General features: G+C 44.1%; 1 protein-coding gene across 1 annotated transcript in view; it reads left to right on the top strand.

Annotated features, from left to right (window-relative positions):
- Positions 1–9,260: 9,260 nt before the first annotated feature.
- Positions 9,261–13,630, top strand: part of ATP10A (ATPase phospholipid transporting 10A (putative)) — a 110,061-nt gene continuing 105,691 nt past the window's right edge. The window contains exon 1 of the mRNA XM_064408150.1: positions 9,261–10,130. Coding sequence (XP_064264220.1) covers positions 9,682–10,130 — 449 coding nt within the window. The 5' untranslated portion in view covers positions 9,261–9,681. The remainder of the gene's footprint in view (positions 10,131–13,630) is intronic.

Genomic DNA, 13,630 nt, shown 5'->3' with positions numbered 1-13,630 from the left:
TACCCACTCTACTGTCATACAGCCTTGACTTGCTATTGCTTGCTACATCATGGAGAGGTCTACAGAACAATCACTACACACAGAGGATTGCACCAGGAAAAAGACCCAAACAAACCACCCAAAAACAAACAATGAGTCTCTCTGAATCTTTATAGATTTTTAAGCTGTTGGGAATTTATAGGGAATTTGTAAGTTAGAATTGGTCTCTTTACCCACTTCATTCTAGCACTGCAGAAACATCTGCTTAGTTGTTAAAAGCAAGTCTCCACTGAAGTTCATTAGTTCTAGTAGGCCAAAAGGATGAGTTGTTCTTATGGTCAGTGGCATATAATATTAACAGAGACAGTAAGTTTGACATACACACCAGTGTTCTTTAAGTATGTAGCAAACAAATGTATATTTGGATCTTGGCATTTGGACATGAATTTGGACACAAGGATTAAAAACAGGACTAGTCAGAAGCTTGTGTTGCTCTACTACAAGTAATTTTCTACTCTGGACTATATTATTTTATAGATAGCCTGAACACTGCTTTACTTGAAATATTTTTCAGGATGCAAATTGCTAAAATACTGCATTTGCTAGCTTCTCTGGTGATACTAGCAGACACATAAGAAGCCTGCAAGCTTCCAGACCAGCTAGAATGGCCCCAGTTACCAAGATGAGTGCTGCAGAGCCAGGGATCCCATACATTAGGGCATCCCTTGCTGCCGGGGCAAGTGGAAAAGCAGACTGGGCAAACCCCACCCTAAGCAGTATCACAAGACTCATGACAAACCCAGCAGTACCACTGAAAATGCTGCCTTAATTTCAGCAAGAGCTCTCCAGGCTACTAGATTTCCAATAAAGTAGTCAGGCTCAATGAACCAGATTTTTCCCAATCAGTTCTACTTACAGATGAGCTCCCCAAGGGCGGGAAAGTCACCCTTTCACTTGCCTGCTGTTGAGGGTTTTGGTTTTTTTTTTCATTTTCTTTTCAAATCTGGTTGTTTACAGCCCATTTACACCATTTTGTACTAAGCCTGGCCATTCTGAGTCACCTCTAGGCAAGAGACGATCAATCAGTGATGCCCTAGACACTCAGCAGATTGAAGGCAGCACTCGCCTTCCCAGAAGGAGTAAGAGCCTGCAGCTACCTCTTTGCATCCGAGCTGAATAGAAGTCTTGTTTTGCCGTGCAGTCGCAAAATCCAGAGGCAAATCTGACTCTAGTGACTAGCCAGCAAGAAAACATTGGCTTGCACAACTTTCTCTTCAAGCAACCCTGACTAACAACCAAATAGCAAAAGAGCCCCAGCTTCCCTTTGTTAATTCTCCAGCGAAGGCATAGCAAGTTCTCCTCAGAAAAAATCTTGTAAAAACTCATTCATGCATCTTTAATTACCTTTTTCGGGCTAAGTTGTTTTTTTTTTTTTTTTAACAAACCAAGATATAGAAAAATATAAGCATGACAAGTCATTAAATATCTCTTAATTTGAAGAGACACCCAGTTTGGCATTCAGGAACAATATAATGAGTCAGTATTTTCTTTATAGAGAGATGTGAAATATGTTTTGACTCCACACATACAGGAAATCCCACAGCAGCTCCTATACAAAGACAATCACTTCAATTGCTTGGTGTTAAAAATTACCAGGATTTTTAAAAGTCATAGAATTGCTTTAAGAATCACAGCGTTTCCAAAAACATTGTCTTTTTATATTCTCTTCTTTATTTTCTGCTTCTTTTTTCCAATCATGTTTTTTTTGCCTTAGCAAGCTGAGCTTGTTGCAAGATCCCATTATGCAAGGATATTCAGCTTTAAGAACAGCAACAAATACTGTGAGACTCACCACGAAATAGCAAGAGTTGGCAGCTCCACAGTAAGGATATTAACTTTCATTTCCTCACAAACTGCAGTTTCTATAAATAGCATGTCTGCTTTGACTCCTGCAGTTAATTACATAGGTTTTCCTGCATTTCCTCTTCTGCAGTGCCCCTGTGTATGAGTATGTTAGTTAGTTGATGGACTGAAGCAATGCTTAGGGATTTCCCCCTGTAAATGCCTTGGACATTAAAAAAAAGCATTTCTGCGAGGGGGGAGGTTAAGTAGGTAAAGAGCTGTCTCTGATTTCCCACTGCATAAGGGGACAACTTGCCACTGTATATTATAATTTTTGGCTGGTGTGCCAGGCATAACTGAGTGGCCACAGGATTCTTACACAGCTGGGGTTTCTCCTGCACTCATATTGTGAGTGCCCCATCCAATTCAACCTTGCATTTTGCAGTGGAGTGTTGGTTGTTCTGCTGTGGACTGGCTTGGGCAAGATATAAAGGAGCAAGTTTACTTTGCCTAGCTTTGGATACCACCAAGGAAACATCTTCCTCTGCACTAATCACTTATAATTTCTGCAGTCAGTGAAAAATGAAGTGGTTTTTTGAGCATGGACTTCACTGATCCATTTACCTACTGACACATTTTGGGATGTTCTTGATGTCCTAGAAGTGGCAGTCTTTCTCCACCAACTGTGGCAGCACTTTTTCCAGTTGAGATTACCAGAGGAAACTTCCAGATCTGAAAGCTCTAAATGCTGATCAATGGCTCTGTATGGCTATTCCTTACACCTCAAATATTACTAGTCATTAAGCATTTGCAAAGTGGTGTTTTTTTCATGCCTACAAGGTAACTACAGATATCTGAATGCTTCATGTCTTTAATTTACAGCTGTCCTACACCTTGACTAGTTTTTTATCTAGTTTATTCTACAGTACTACCAATTTCCAAATCTGCCATTCCTGAGGCTTAACAGGCCAGTTGGCTCATTTGCCAGGGGTCTGCATGTGAGTAGAATGGACATGGCTGTTCAGGAGAAAAGGACATGGCAGCCCTCTACTCTCTGAACAGGCTTCTTTCCACACAAGACACCAATCAAAGGTATACATTCCACAGTGTTGTAGTCTCCTTCCCCCTCCAGCCCCTTGCACACCAGACAGCCTCTATGAATCCATCATCTGACAGAACAGCTGGGTGTGGTGGAGCAGATCCTGCAACATGTACCTGGCAGGATGCAAGACGCCAGTGCCCATGGGGCATGGTAGATGGGAAAAACATTTCAGTGGAATGTATGAAGAATGTGAGAGGCTTGCAAAGTAGCACTGCTCTCGCTTCCAAAAGGTAGAAGCTGTTCCTCAATAATATCTTACCTTTGCACTGAAAAGGTCCAGCAAAGCTGCTCAGGCCCTGAACAAGATTGACTTCCCTTAGTGCTGCAACACTGAACACAACTCTTTGTCACATGGCTCCTGCTCACCTTGGGACACAAATCTCCCCTCTCTGCCCATTGAGAAACAAAGGAGTGGGATTCCTCTGGATGTGGACAGAGGTGTTCTCAACGGCTCTATGTCCAGGTGGAGGTCAGTGATGGGTAGTGTCCCCCAGGGCTCTGTCTCGGGACCAGTATTCTTCAATACTTTCATCAATTACATGGATAGTGAGATTGAGTTGCCAAGGTGACACAAAGTTGTGCAGTACAGTTGACAAGACTGAAGGAGCGGATGCCATCCGAGAGACCTGGAAAACCCTGAGAAGTGGGCCCGCAAGAACCTCCTGAGGTTCAACAAGATCAAGTGAAAGGTGCTGCATCAGGGTCAGAGCAATCCCAGAGATGCATACAGACTGGAAGAATTTATTGAAAACAGCCCTGCAGAGAATGACTAGGGGGTTCTGGTGGAGGAAAAAACTGGACATGACCTGATATGCGCCTGACAAGTCAACCACATTCTGGGCTGAACCGAAGGAGGCGTGGCCAGCAGGTCAAAGGAGGTGATTCTGCCCCTCTACTCCACTTTTGTGAGACTCCACCCAGAGGATTGTGTCCAGCTCTGGACTGAGTCCTCAGCACAAGAAAGATAGTGATGTGTTTAAACAGGACCAGAGGAGGGGCATGAAGAGGATCAGAGGGCTGGAGCGCCTCTTCTAAAAAGTCAGGATAAGACAATTGGGGCTGATCAGTCTGAAGAAGAGAATGCTCTGGGGAGACCTTACTGTATTCTTCCCGTACTTAAAGGGGGTTTATAAAAAAGAGGGACAATAACTTTTTACATGGGCAAATATTGAAAGAACATTGGGTAATGGTTCTAAACTTTAAAAAAAAGAGATTGGGTGTTAGGAAGAAATTCTTTACAGAGGTGCTCAGAGAAGCTGTGGATGCCCCATCCCTGGTAGGATGATCAAGATCACTTTGAATGGGGCCCTGAGCAACCTCTCCTTGTGGGTGGCATCCCTGCCCATGATGGTGAGATTAGAACTAGATGATCTTTAAGGTCCCTTCCAACCCAAGCTATTCTATGTGGTGTATATATATGTAAACACACCCACAGACACATATAGCTTCTGTATATGCATGTGTGTGTGTGTATCTACGTATCTCCTGCAGACTAGAACGAAATGGGGAATAATGCCATTTTGGCTGCTGTCTTGCCTCATCAAATTCTGGCATTTTCAGCAGGCTGTTCACACTGAAAGCCTCTTGCCTTTTTTCTGCTTGTTCAAAACATGTATGCCTGTCCCCTTTACAGGAAGCCAGATGGGATACGTCTCATCTGCAAAGGGCAGAACAGATTTTGTCTGATGTGTGGTACCATGTCTTTACAGTTATTTTTATAGTTCTTAAAGTCCTAGATTCCAACTAAGGCCTCTGGGTGGTTCCATAATATTAAGCATGTTAATATTAAAATAACTTCTCTGGACCAGAGGAGAATCACAAGTAATTTGACAGATGTTTCTGGCAATATCCAATATGGGAAATCATTATTTTAGGATCATATAAATATTACAAACGTGGTCTAGTAAATCAGACTATGTTAAAATTACGTTTGTTTCACTTTCTTATGATGGGAAGAAGCAAATTGTTAAAATGGAATAATGGTAACTCCAAGATTTCAAAAACAATGACAAGTCAAATCAGGAGTTATATCAGTACCGTGTATGTGATCTTATCTCTGTGTCTACGGTGTTTTCATCCTTAGCATTCAGGTGGATGCCAATTTCCAACTGTTTCACACAACCATCAGGCTAAAGGCATTTTTTGGTTGATGTTATGATTCTTGCATATTGACAAAATCCCATGCCATAAAAAATAGTTCAAACGTAATCAAGGCTGAGGACCCTAAGAAGAGGAATAAAACTGGTTATCTGGTCTCTGAGCAAGCAGTCTGTTCACATAATAGTTCAATAATGACTTCAAGCTCTAGCACATGTGGCAGCTAAAAGTTAATACAGTATCTTGGTCCAGAAAATCCTGTAGTTCCTTCTAGCCTTAAAGGCAGTGCCATACCTTAAGGCTCAGCTTTTAGTGGCCCAGGCTATCAAAGAGCTAACTATTATCAGAATAAGTGATGCTTACAACGTCTCCTTTTTCAATTTTAGTCTTTGATCTGAGGAAAATGTGCACAGTTGACAAAAAGAGTCAGGCACTGGGAAAGGCTCTGGAGAGAGCTTGAAATTCAAGAGATATTGGGCATCAGAGGCTGGATTCAGGTTAATGGCAGGAGAAATAAGAGAGCAGATACCAAGCAAAATGCAGAGATTAAGGACGCTGAGAAAAAGCCATGTGACAACAAAGGAAGAGCTCTGGACAGGAAGGAGACATCAGTGGGAGCAGGGAGCAATTAGAGCAGAGAGCAATCTGCAGACATCACCTTGGTTGAGAGCTTCACTCCAATGACCCTGAAAAACAGTAAAGAGTCTACATGTTCATTTAGTAAAGAGTCCATAGTTTAGTTCAGGTTATCCAGCAAATCTAGTCTTTGGCTCTTGGCTCCTCTGACTTTTCAAAACAGTTTGCTTCTGTTTCTTGAGGGTGATACTTTGTAGGATCCATGCATCATCCAGAATGATTTAAAGCAAATTTCTTTTCACCTCCTTTCCTCCAGAAGACTCCAAAAAAAAAGGAGATGCAGATGTACTGCAGTTGACAACAAAAGCAACATACTTGTCCTTTTGAACTCAAAAGCTAAAGCCAGACTTGTGCATGTGCATTTTGTACCAGTTGAAAGCTGAATTTGCTGCCTGCCTGCCTCTTATTTCCAACCTCACATACTTGAACTGTGTGGGTAGGGAGAGGTCAGATATGAGTTTAGATACAAATATTCATGCTTTCTCAAACCCTTTCTGCACAGTTTTATTTCCAAATGGAAAGGAAGGACTAAATTCTTGGAAGTGTCTACATTGACAAAATTTTTGGCTAGAAAAGCCTAACAAACATTAGGCTCAAAAGCCTTTTTAAAGTAATGTTAACTCCTGTTTTTATTTATTATGGATTACATTTTGTCAGGTTTTAGTATAAATATCCAGAATTTTGGATTCCTCATGTGACTACACAGAAAGCAGAGAGGCGCCACATCCTTTCCACGTGGCACTGCCTCGCAATACTTTAGCTTGCCTGTATCAGTTAAAAAGCAATTTACTAGCAACAAAGAAAGTCGTGGTCAATGATATGAGAAGAGCTTTTTAGCTCTTGACCAGTAGGGTGTGGCATACTTTCTACTTTTTTTTATAGTGAAACTTTCCAAGGGTGGTGCTTAACTCTGCCAATACATACTCAAATACAAAGGCTTTAAATTGCTTTTAAATAAACAATTTAGCAAACAAATGCATAATGTTTCAGAGGCTCCAACCCAACTGTTTGTTATCTTTCTGCTGCTGTATCTGTTTGTAAATCTCAGCTCATGGGAATTACATAAACACTTTCAGCTTCTGTTCAATATCTTTAAGTTTCTCTCCTGTTATTCTGTTCCAAAAGAAATCTTGTTAATGTGAATCCTGAGCACTCCAAAACTATGCAAGTAAAACAGGTTTTAAAGTGTACCCACTGACTTATAGACAATTTCTTATAATTGTGGGATTGTAACTGACAATTTTGGGATATCTGGTGTCACAAGTTTGGCCAATATCACTACATATAAGCACAATTCATCCCAGGTTAGGCTCTCCTAACTTGCACAGATGTTTTCCTTAAACAAGCAGCTAAAGTGGAATCTGAGAATTGTCTTTTCTTACCTTGCCTCGAGCACTCTGTTTGAAAATTTAATGTTACTACACATCTAACCCTTAATTTACTTTCAGTTACTGAAAGTTTGCTGAATATGCACTGCTAAACCTGATCTAGACACTATTTTTTGATGATTTACACATCATTTTTATGTGGTGGACTCAGTGACTGAGCAACTGCCTTACTTCTCCTGCCAGCACAGGCTTTCACTACTCCACACCATCTTTCTTGTGTGCACCATCTTTCCACTCAGATGTGCTATGCTCAAGCCATTTGAGTATACCTGGAATGCCAGATGAGCCACCTGGCATTGATAAAGATATGAACAGTTTATTCTAAGAGGTGATGTGCCTTGGCAAGAGAAAGGAACAAATATCACTGTTGCTTCTCCTCTAATCTGTGTAAATAAGTTGGAGGGCCGTCTAGAGGAAAAATGAAGCCTGAGCAGTGCTTCAGCTCCTGGAGGCCTGGGATGAACCAGAGACCTACAAAATAGTGGCTTGCAGTGGCTGGCAGGCCAGTGGCAAAAATCCCAGCAATTCACTTTTTGGATTATCCACTGCTGCCTGCAAGGAGCCCTTGGATGGGTGAAGCTCAGTTTATGGGAATATTGCACAATGATAGAATGTCCTCCTCATCCCATTTCAGCATTTCCAAAGCACAGAAAAAGGATGTTTGTTCATTCCAACTTCCCCTTTAAGTTAACCCAAGTGTAAGCAAACAAACAAACAAAAAAACCAAAACCACTTAAAATTGAAACAGGAGATTTTTAAATTTCTCTTGTTTTTTTTTCCTCTTAACATTTTGTTCTTTTTCCTTATCAACAAAGGAGCAGACTTTGCAAAAAAACAAACAAACAAACAAAAAAACCACCAAACCACAAAAAAACCCCAAAAAAAACAAAAATAACAAAACCAAAACAGGCCAATTTTGCCTTTTTCCCATGCACTAACTAAAACCTTCTTGTGTCTATATTCCAAGAGCTGAGAAACCCAGGAAATCCCTGCTAAGTTTGAAGTAGCATCAGAAGAGTAGACAGCAGGATTAGTAAAGGGTTTGTGGCTTCACACTGTACCAGTACCAGGTCATGGGCTGAACTAGCACTCACATAGTGGCTCAGGGGCTGAAAAGGGCTCCTAATTAACAGGACACTTCAAAGAGCAATTATAAACATACTGCAAATAGGAAAAGGAAGGATGAAAACACAGCAGCACATACAATCTGTGAGGTAATGGCTTTCACTGCTTGGTCTTCATGGAATTTGCCATGACAGCACCTGAGCTGTGGGAGTGGGTACTTTCCCAGAAAATGCCAGGTCAGTCAGTACTGTCCTGACCTGACCTCGTATCAAGACTAGATGTTTATAGCCTATTTTCTGTGACATGCTGACAGGTATGAAAGGCTGGCTTTTGTACTCAGTATGATCCCACCTTGGGATATCACAGGATCAGGACCAATAAAATGCATCTGTACTACAGGTTAGACACAGCCCAAGTGATCTATGGCAGCTTTTCACGCTGCCTGCGGAATCCCATATCCAAAGGGTCTGCTCTTAAATCCCAGCCTAAAGTGGTGCAGTGAAGACTCATATCACCTACTAGCAAAAATTTAATTATTCTCTTAGTATGTGTTTTTTAAACCTCTGCATTTATTCACTACATTTGTTCACTTGAGATTTCAGATGAAATCTTTCAATCTAAATTATCTTCTCTTCTGTATTTCTTGTCTATCCATCATGACCCATAAGTGTATCTCTCTCCAGAAAGCGCAGAGCGTAAACCACAAAGCAAGAGATTGGCATTTTCCAATCCTTGCTGGTAAGACCTACCCTACCACAAGGGAAAAGGAAAATCCACAGAGGCGAACGTGCGCTAGAACACACCACTGCCAGGGCGTGTGCGGAGGTGGCAGTGCCTAATGCTTTCCATCGAAAACCTCATTTTTCTGCTTCCCACCTGTGGGGCTGTCCCAGCCACCAAGGCCGCCGCAACAGAGCCGGCGTACTAGACAGACGTGGAGAGCCGGGAGCTGTGCTCTAGCTTCCAGGCTAAGCACGGGCATGGGTATCAACGTGGCACACGGATTCAGGCAGAAAGTGGATGTTCCGCCGTGAGTCAGCTGGTAAAAACTCCCACCAGCCGCTGCCGGGGCGCCGTGGATAAAGGCCGGTGCGCAGCGCCGACGCTTCAGTGGGAGTTTTCTCTCTCCCCGCTCGAACTTCTTTCCCCGTCCCACACGTAACTCAGAGTCAAAAGCCGCCCTGAAGTGTCCTGCCGGGGTGCACGGCGGGACGGACGCGCTCGGGGCAGGCTGTGCGCGGAAGGGCCGCTCCCGCTTCCCGCTGCCCGGCCCCGCCGCGCCCGCGGCCCCGCATCCCCCGCGCCTGGGACGGGGAGAGGCCCGCGGGAGGAGGGCTCGGCTCCCCGCCTGCCCACGTCCCCTCCCCGGCCAGGAGGAGGAGGAGGAGAAAGCGAGAGAGGTCCCGGCAGAGCGGCTAGGAGCGGGCTGAGAGAGCCCTCCTCCCCCCGCCCGCCCCCGGAGGGGAAGAGGAAAGGAGAGCCGTGGCGGGCGGCGGAGGATGATAACTTAGGGCCGAGCCTGCCCGTGGGAGCTGCCCGCCCTGCCCGGGCGAGGACACCGGGGCGGCAGCGATGTCCCAGGGCACGGCAGGAGGAGAGGGAGCACCCCAGGTGCTGCCGGAGGGAAAGGAGAGGCAGAGGCAGAGGAAGAGGAGGCGGAGGAAGAAGAAGGAGAGTAAGACGCGGCTGGTGCGCTCCAGCCTGCTGTTACCTGAGGCCGAGCCGGAGAAGTCCAAGGGGACGGTGCTGGCCTGCAACCGGCTCAAGACCACCAAGTACACGGCATTGTCCTTCCTGCCCAAGAACCTCTTCGAGCAGTTCCACCGCCTGGCCAACGTGTACTTTGTGTTCATCGCCCTCCTCAACTTCGTGCCAGCCGTCAATGCCTTCCAGCCGGAGCTGGCCTTGGCCCCCGTGCTCTTCATCCTGGCGGTCACCGCCATCAAGGACCTCTGGGAGGATTACAGCCGCTACCGCTCGGACAAGGAGATCAACCACATGGAGTGCCTGGTGTACAGCAGGTGAGGCAGGGCGGGTGAGGGCACGGGGCAATGCAGCCCCTGGTGGCACACAGCGCTGGGGTCCCGCCTGCCACAGCTCCCAGAGGATGCAGGGCACCGAGCAGGTCCGTTGTGGAGGGCTTTCGTTTCCACTTCAAGTGCAAAGAAACTTCCAGTTCTCGTGGAGCTTGTGTCTCCCAACTCTTAACTCCGAAATGCGGGAGTTCAAACACTCCTGTAGCTGCAGGTGAAAGTGAATCCGCTCTGACCAGTGGGGTCTGGCAGTGAATCACTTTACGCAAACACTTCCCAGTGTGTGCAGTAAATTACACTCGTGTATAATTTCAGGCATTAATTTCATTATAATAACATGAGAACTCATGCAGTCTGCTATTAAATCTTCAATGAGTGAAGGAAGGATAGAGGCCAGAGGCTTCTGAATTTCAGTTAGGTGTGTGAGATTTCATGACATGAAATTAGTGAACCCAAACTTTGCCTTTCTAAAGAATGAGCCAGTCTTTCCACTGAACATTTACTTTTAAGCGAATGTTTTTTATATATCATCTCAAGTGTCATCGTTCCCTGTGACTGCTATTTCCCAGTGCTTGTGATGGAGCATTAGGTCATTTATGTCTCTCAGAATTAGTTTTTCTAATGATCTGGGCAATACATTTGGAGCACTGCCTCACTGTTTGCAAATCAGACTGAAATGACTTTTGCATCAACATTTATGTGCTTAGAAGCCAGCTTTACAAAATTTTTTGTTTTGCTTTCCTCCAAGTGCCAGTCATCTCCTAGTAGTCTCAGGCTAAGGTTTCCTGGGGAATGAGAGAAGAATATATTTTCTGAGAAAGCAGATTTAGTTTCATTTCTGATGCTTCTAAGTCTAAAAGAAATGAAACACGTGCCAAGAAACTTACACTCAGATTCCACAGTCTGTCTGGGAGGGTCTTCTGGGCTGACGTAAGCATGAGACAGAGAGCAACTCTCCTATTGCAAGAAAGGCATGAGAAAAAAAAATACACTGAAAAAGAACTCAGAAAAGGCTGATTTCCAGCATCAGCAGACTCAGCTTGTTATTTCACAAACAGGTATCACATAAGAAATCTCACCCAGAGATATTCCTCCACCAGTAGATATGCATGCATGAAAACATAAGTAAAATGGCCCTTTTTCAGTAAACTAAACCAAAAACAACCCAGTCAAGTCACACACATAGTGTGTGTGACATACTGCTAATCTGTGCCTGTGCCTAGTGCCTAGTGCCTTGCTTGTCTGTAGAACTCTGAACGCTTCTGGTGTTGAGGAAGATTGATTGCAGAAGGTCTTCTAAGGGGCTATTCAGGCAGAAAATAAAACAGTGATAATAAGGATGGTTAAACAAAATCGGTTTAGAAATAAGCTCTTGTGTCTCCTCGATTGAAAAGCACTAAGTGCCCAGTGCAGAAGATGTTAAAAATATTAACAAATATCAGTACTGGGATATTAATTCTGGAATGTTTTTTCCCCTAGCAATTTTCCAATCCCTCCCTGCTGTCAAAAAGTAGATGTGACTATGAGAAAAGGTGTACCTTTGATGTTAATATCACTTGAGGTCTTTTGTGAGTCCCAGCTAAGTGCACAACCCTTTGTCATGCTTGTGCTTTTACAGAGTAAGTCACAATTGTTCATTTTACTGCAGAGTTCAGATTGCTGCTGAGTGACACTTACACAGATTAATTTGGGAGTGGTTTTCCTTTGCATTGGCATCAAAGGCCCATGTGGGCCAAATCCCTGTGGGGCAGCAAACATGGAAGTGTGAGAGCTCTGCCACCTATTCAGACACAGCTTTCTGGCTGGCTGCAGAGCTGAATGGCGCGTGCTTACAGCCCGCAGCAGAAGCGTGGTCTCCAGCAGCAGCTCACCTATTTTCACCTTCCAGCAGTTCCTAGGGAAGGCTTCCCTCTTGCAATTAAAAAATACAATCAAAACATGTGGTTACAGTAATTTGCTAGCACATTTTTAATCTGCCCACTTGTTCTTTTGTAGCTTTTTATAAACTTTATCAAGTTACCTTCTTAAACACCCTCCAGCTCCAGTGAGAGAGATGAAACTAGAAACTTGCTACTTCTGCAGATAAGAGCTCAGATTCTTGCTAACTCCTGTGACGGGGTACCAAGATTGAGAGATTTGTATCAAGGTCATTGAAGTTGCTGGGCGTGAGTTTAGAAAAGCTGTTTTCTTAGAGAAGTGTCATGCCAGGAGAAACACGAGGGATTGATCCTGACTTTTACTTTGTTTCCTTAGTTTCTTTGTTTCTGGCAAAATGTTGAAGCGTGTCACATAAGGAAGTAATAAATGACAGCTTTCTCCTCAGATGGATTTAATGCTGATCCCTTATCAGTTTCACTACCTTTCAAGCAAACCAGACTGTCTCTCCCTCCCCCTACTTGCCGCTTCCTGTGGTAGGGGCAGACTTTGATGCAAATGCTGTCCTCGATAGAAATGCTGCTGTAGGTTAATGAACACTGCTGCAGTCCTTGTTCCCCTAGGACTGTCAGGGAGCAGTAACTCTTGCTGGTCAGCTGTTCATAGCTTGGAAAGAGGCCTTCTGCAAGATGGGATCTATCTGAGTTCCAGGGCTCTGTGCTGTGATGGGCTCCCTTTCCTGCCAGCCTTCCATACAGCTGCTACAGCCCCCTCAAATACAGACTACAGTGTTCAAACACACTGAAGCAAAATAACATTAAATTATAAGTCAGCAAATGCAAACAGGGACTTTTGCTTCAGTAGTAGAGAAAAGTCCTCTGTCTCGTGTTCCATGTTGTTTAGTCACCAAGTAAACATTCAGGTTGGATACTGTGTGTTTTGCCATGTATCCTTTTTATGTATAATCCATACATGCTTTTCTGGCTGCTGAAGTACCTGTCCTCTGTTAGATTCAGGCAGCATTTAGTGATGCAAAAGGTACAGGACAGAGAGAATGCAGGGATAAGCAGAGCCTAGGGCAGCTCATCAGGAGGAGGTTCTGCACAACTCCAGCAGTGTCCACTGCCTGGTGCTCTGGCACAGCCTACACAGGCAGATCATGTCAAGAACTGTTCTGGGGGAAAATACTGTTCTCTGCTCTGCTGACTGCTTGACAGCTGGCCTTCTTCCTCCTGCCTGCCCAGTGGACTCAGATGACCCGTTCTCATACAGCCGCTGCAGAATCAATGACTGTGGCTCAGAGTTGGCAACACTTAGGAGACAACAAAACAGTGAAGGATGATGCAACCTAAAGTAAGAAGTTGAAGAGCAATGCAGCTTGTTTTGACAAAAAGAAGACAGTTTTCATTTAGGAATCCTGGATGTTGTGGAGAGTGGAAAATACCTGAGAAGATTATTGCTTTCTAGAGTTGGATGGAAAGGGAAAAGACCTGATTCTTTGAATAAATTGAAAGAAGCTATTGAGTTTGAATTGGCAGCTTATGTTGAGGAGTGAAACATACAGGAGAATTGCAGACTTGTGTTGCTCTGTGATGGACTTTGCAGGTCTGTCT

The sequence above is a fragment of the Passer domesticus genome, chromosome 2 (assembly GCF_036417665.1).
Source record: "Passer domesticus isolate bPasDom1 chromosome 2, bPasDom1.hap1, whole genome shotgun sequence".
Classification (NCBI taxonomy): Eukaryota; Metazoa; Chordata; class Aves; order Passeriformes; family Passeridae; genus Passer; species Passer domesticus.
The sequence above is the reverse complement of the archived record's forward strand: the minus strand, read 5'-3'. Positions and strand labels throughout refer to the sequence as shown.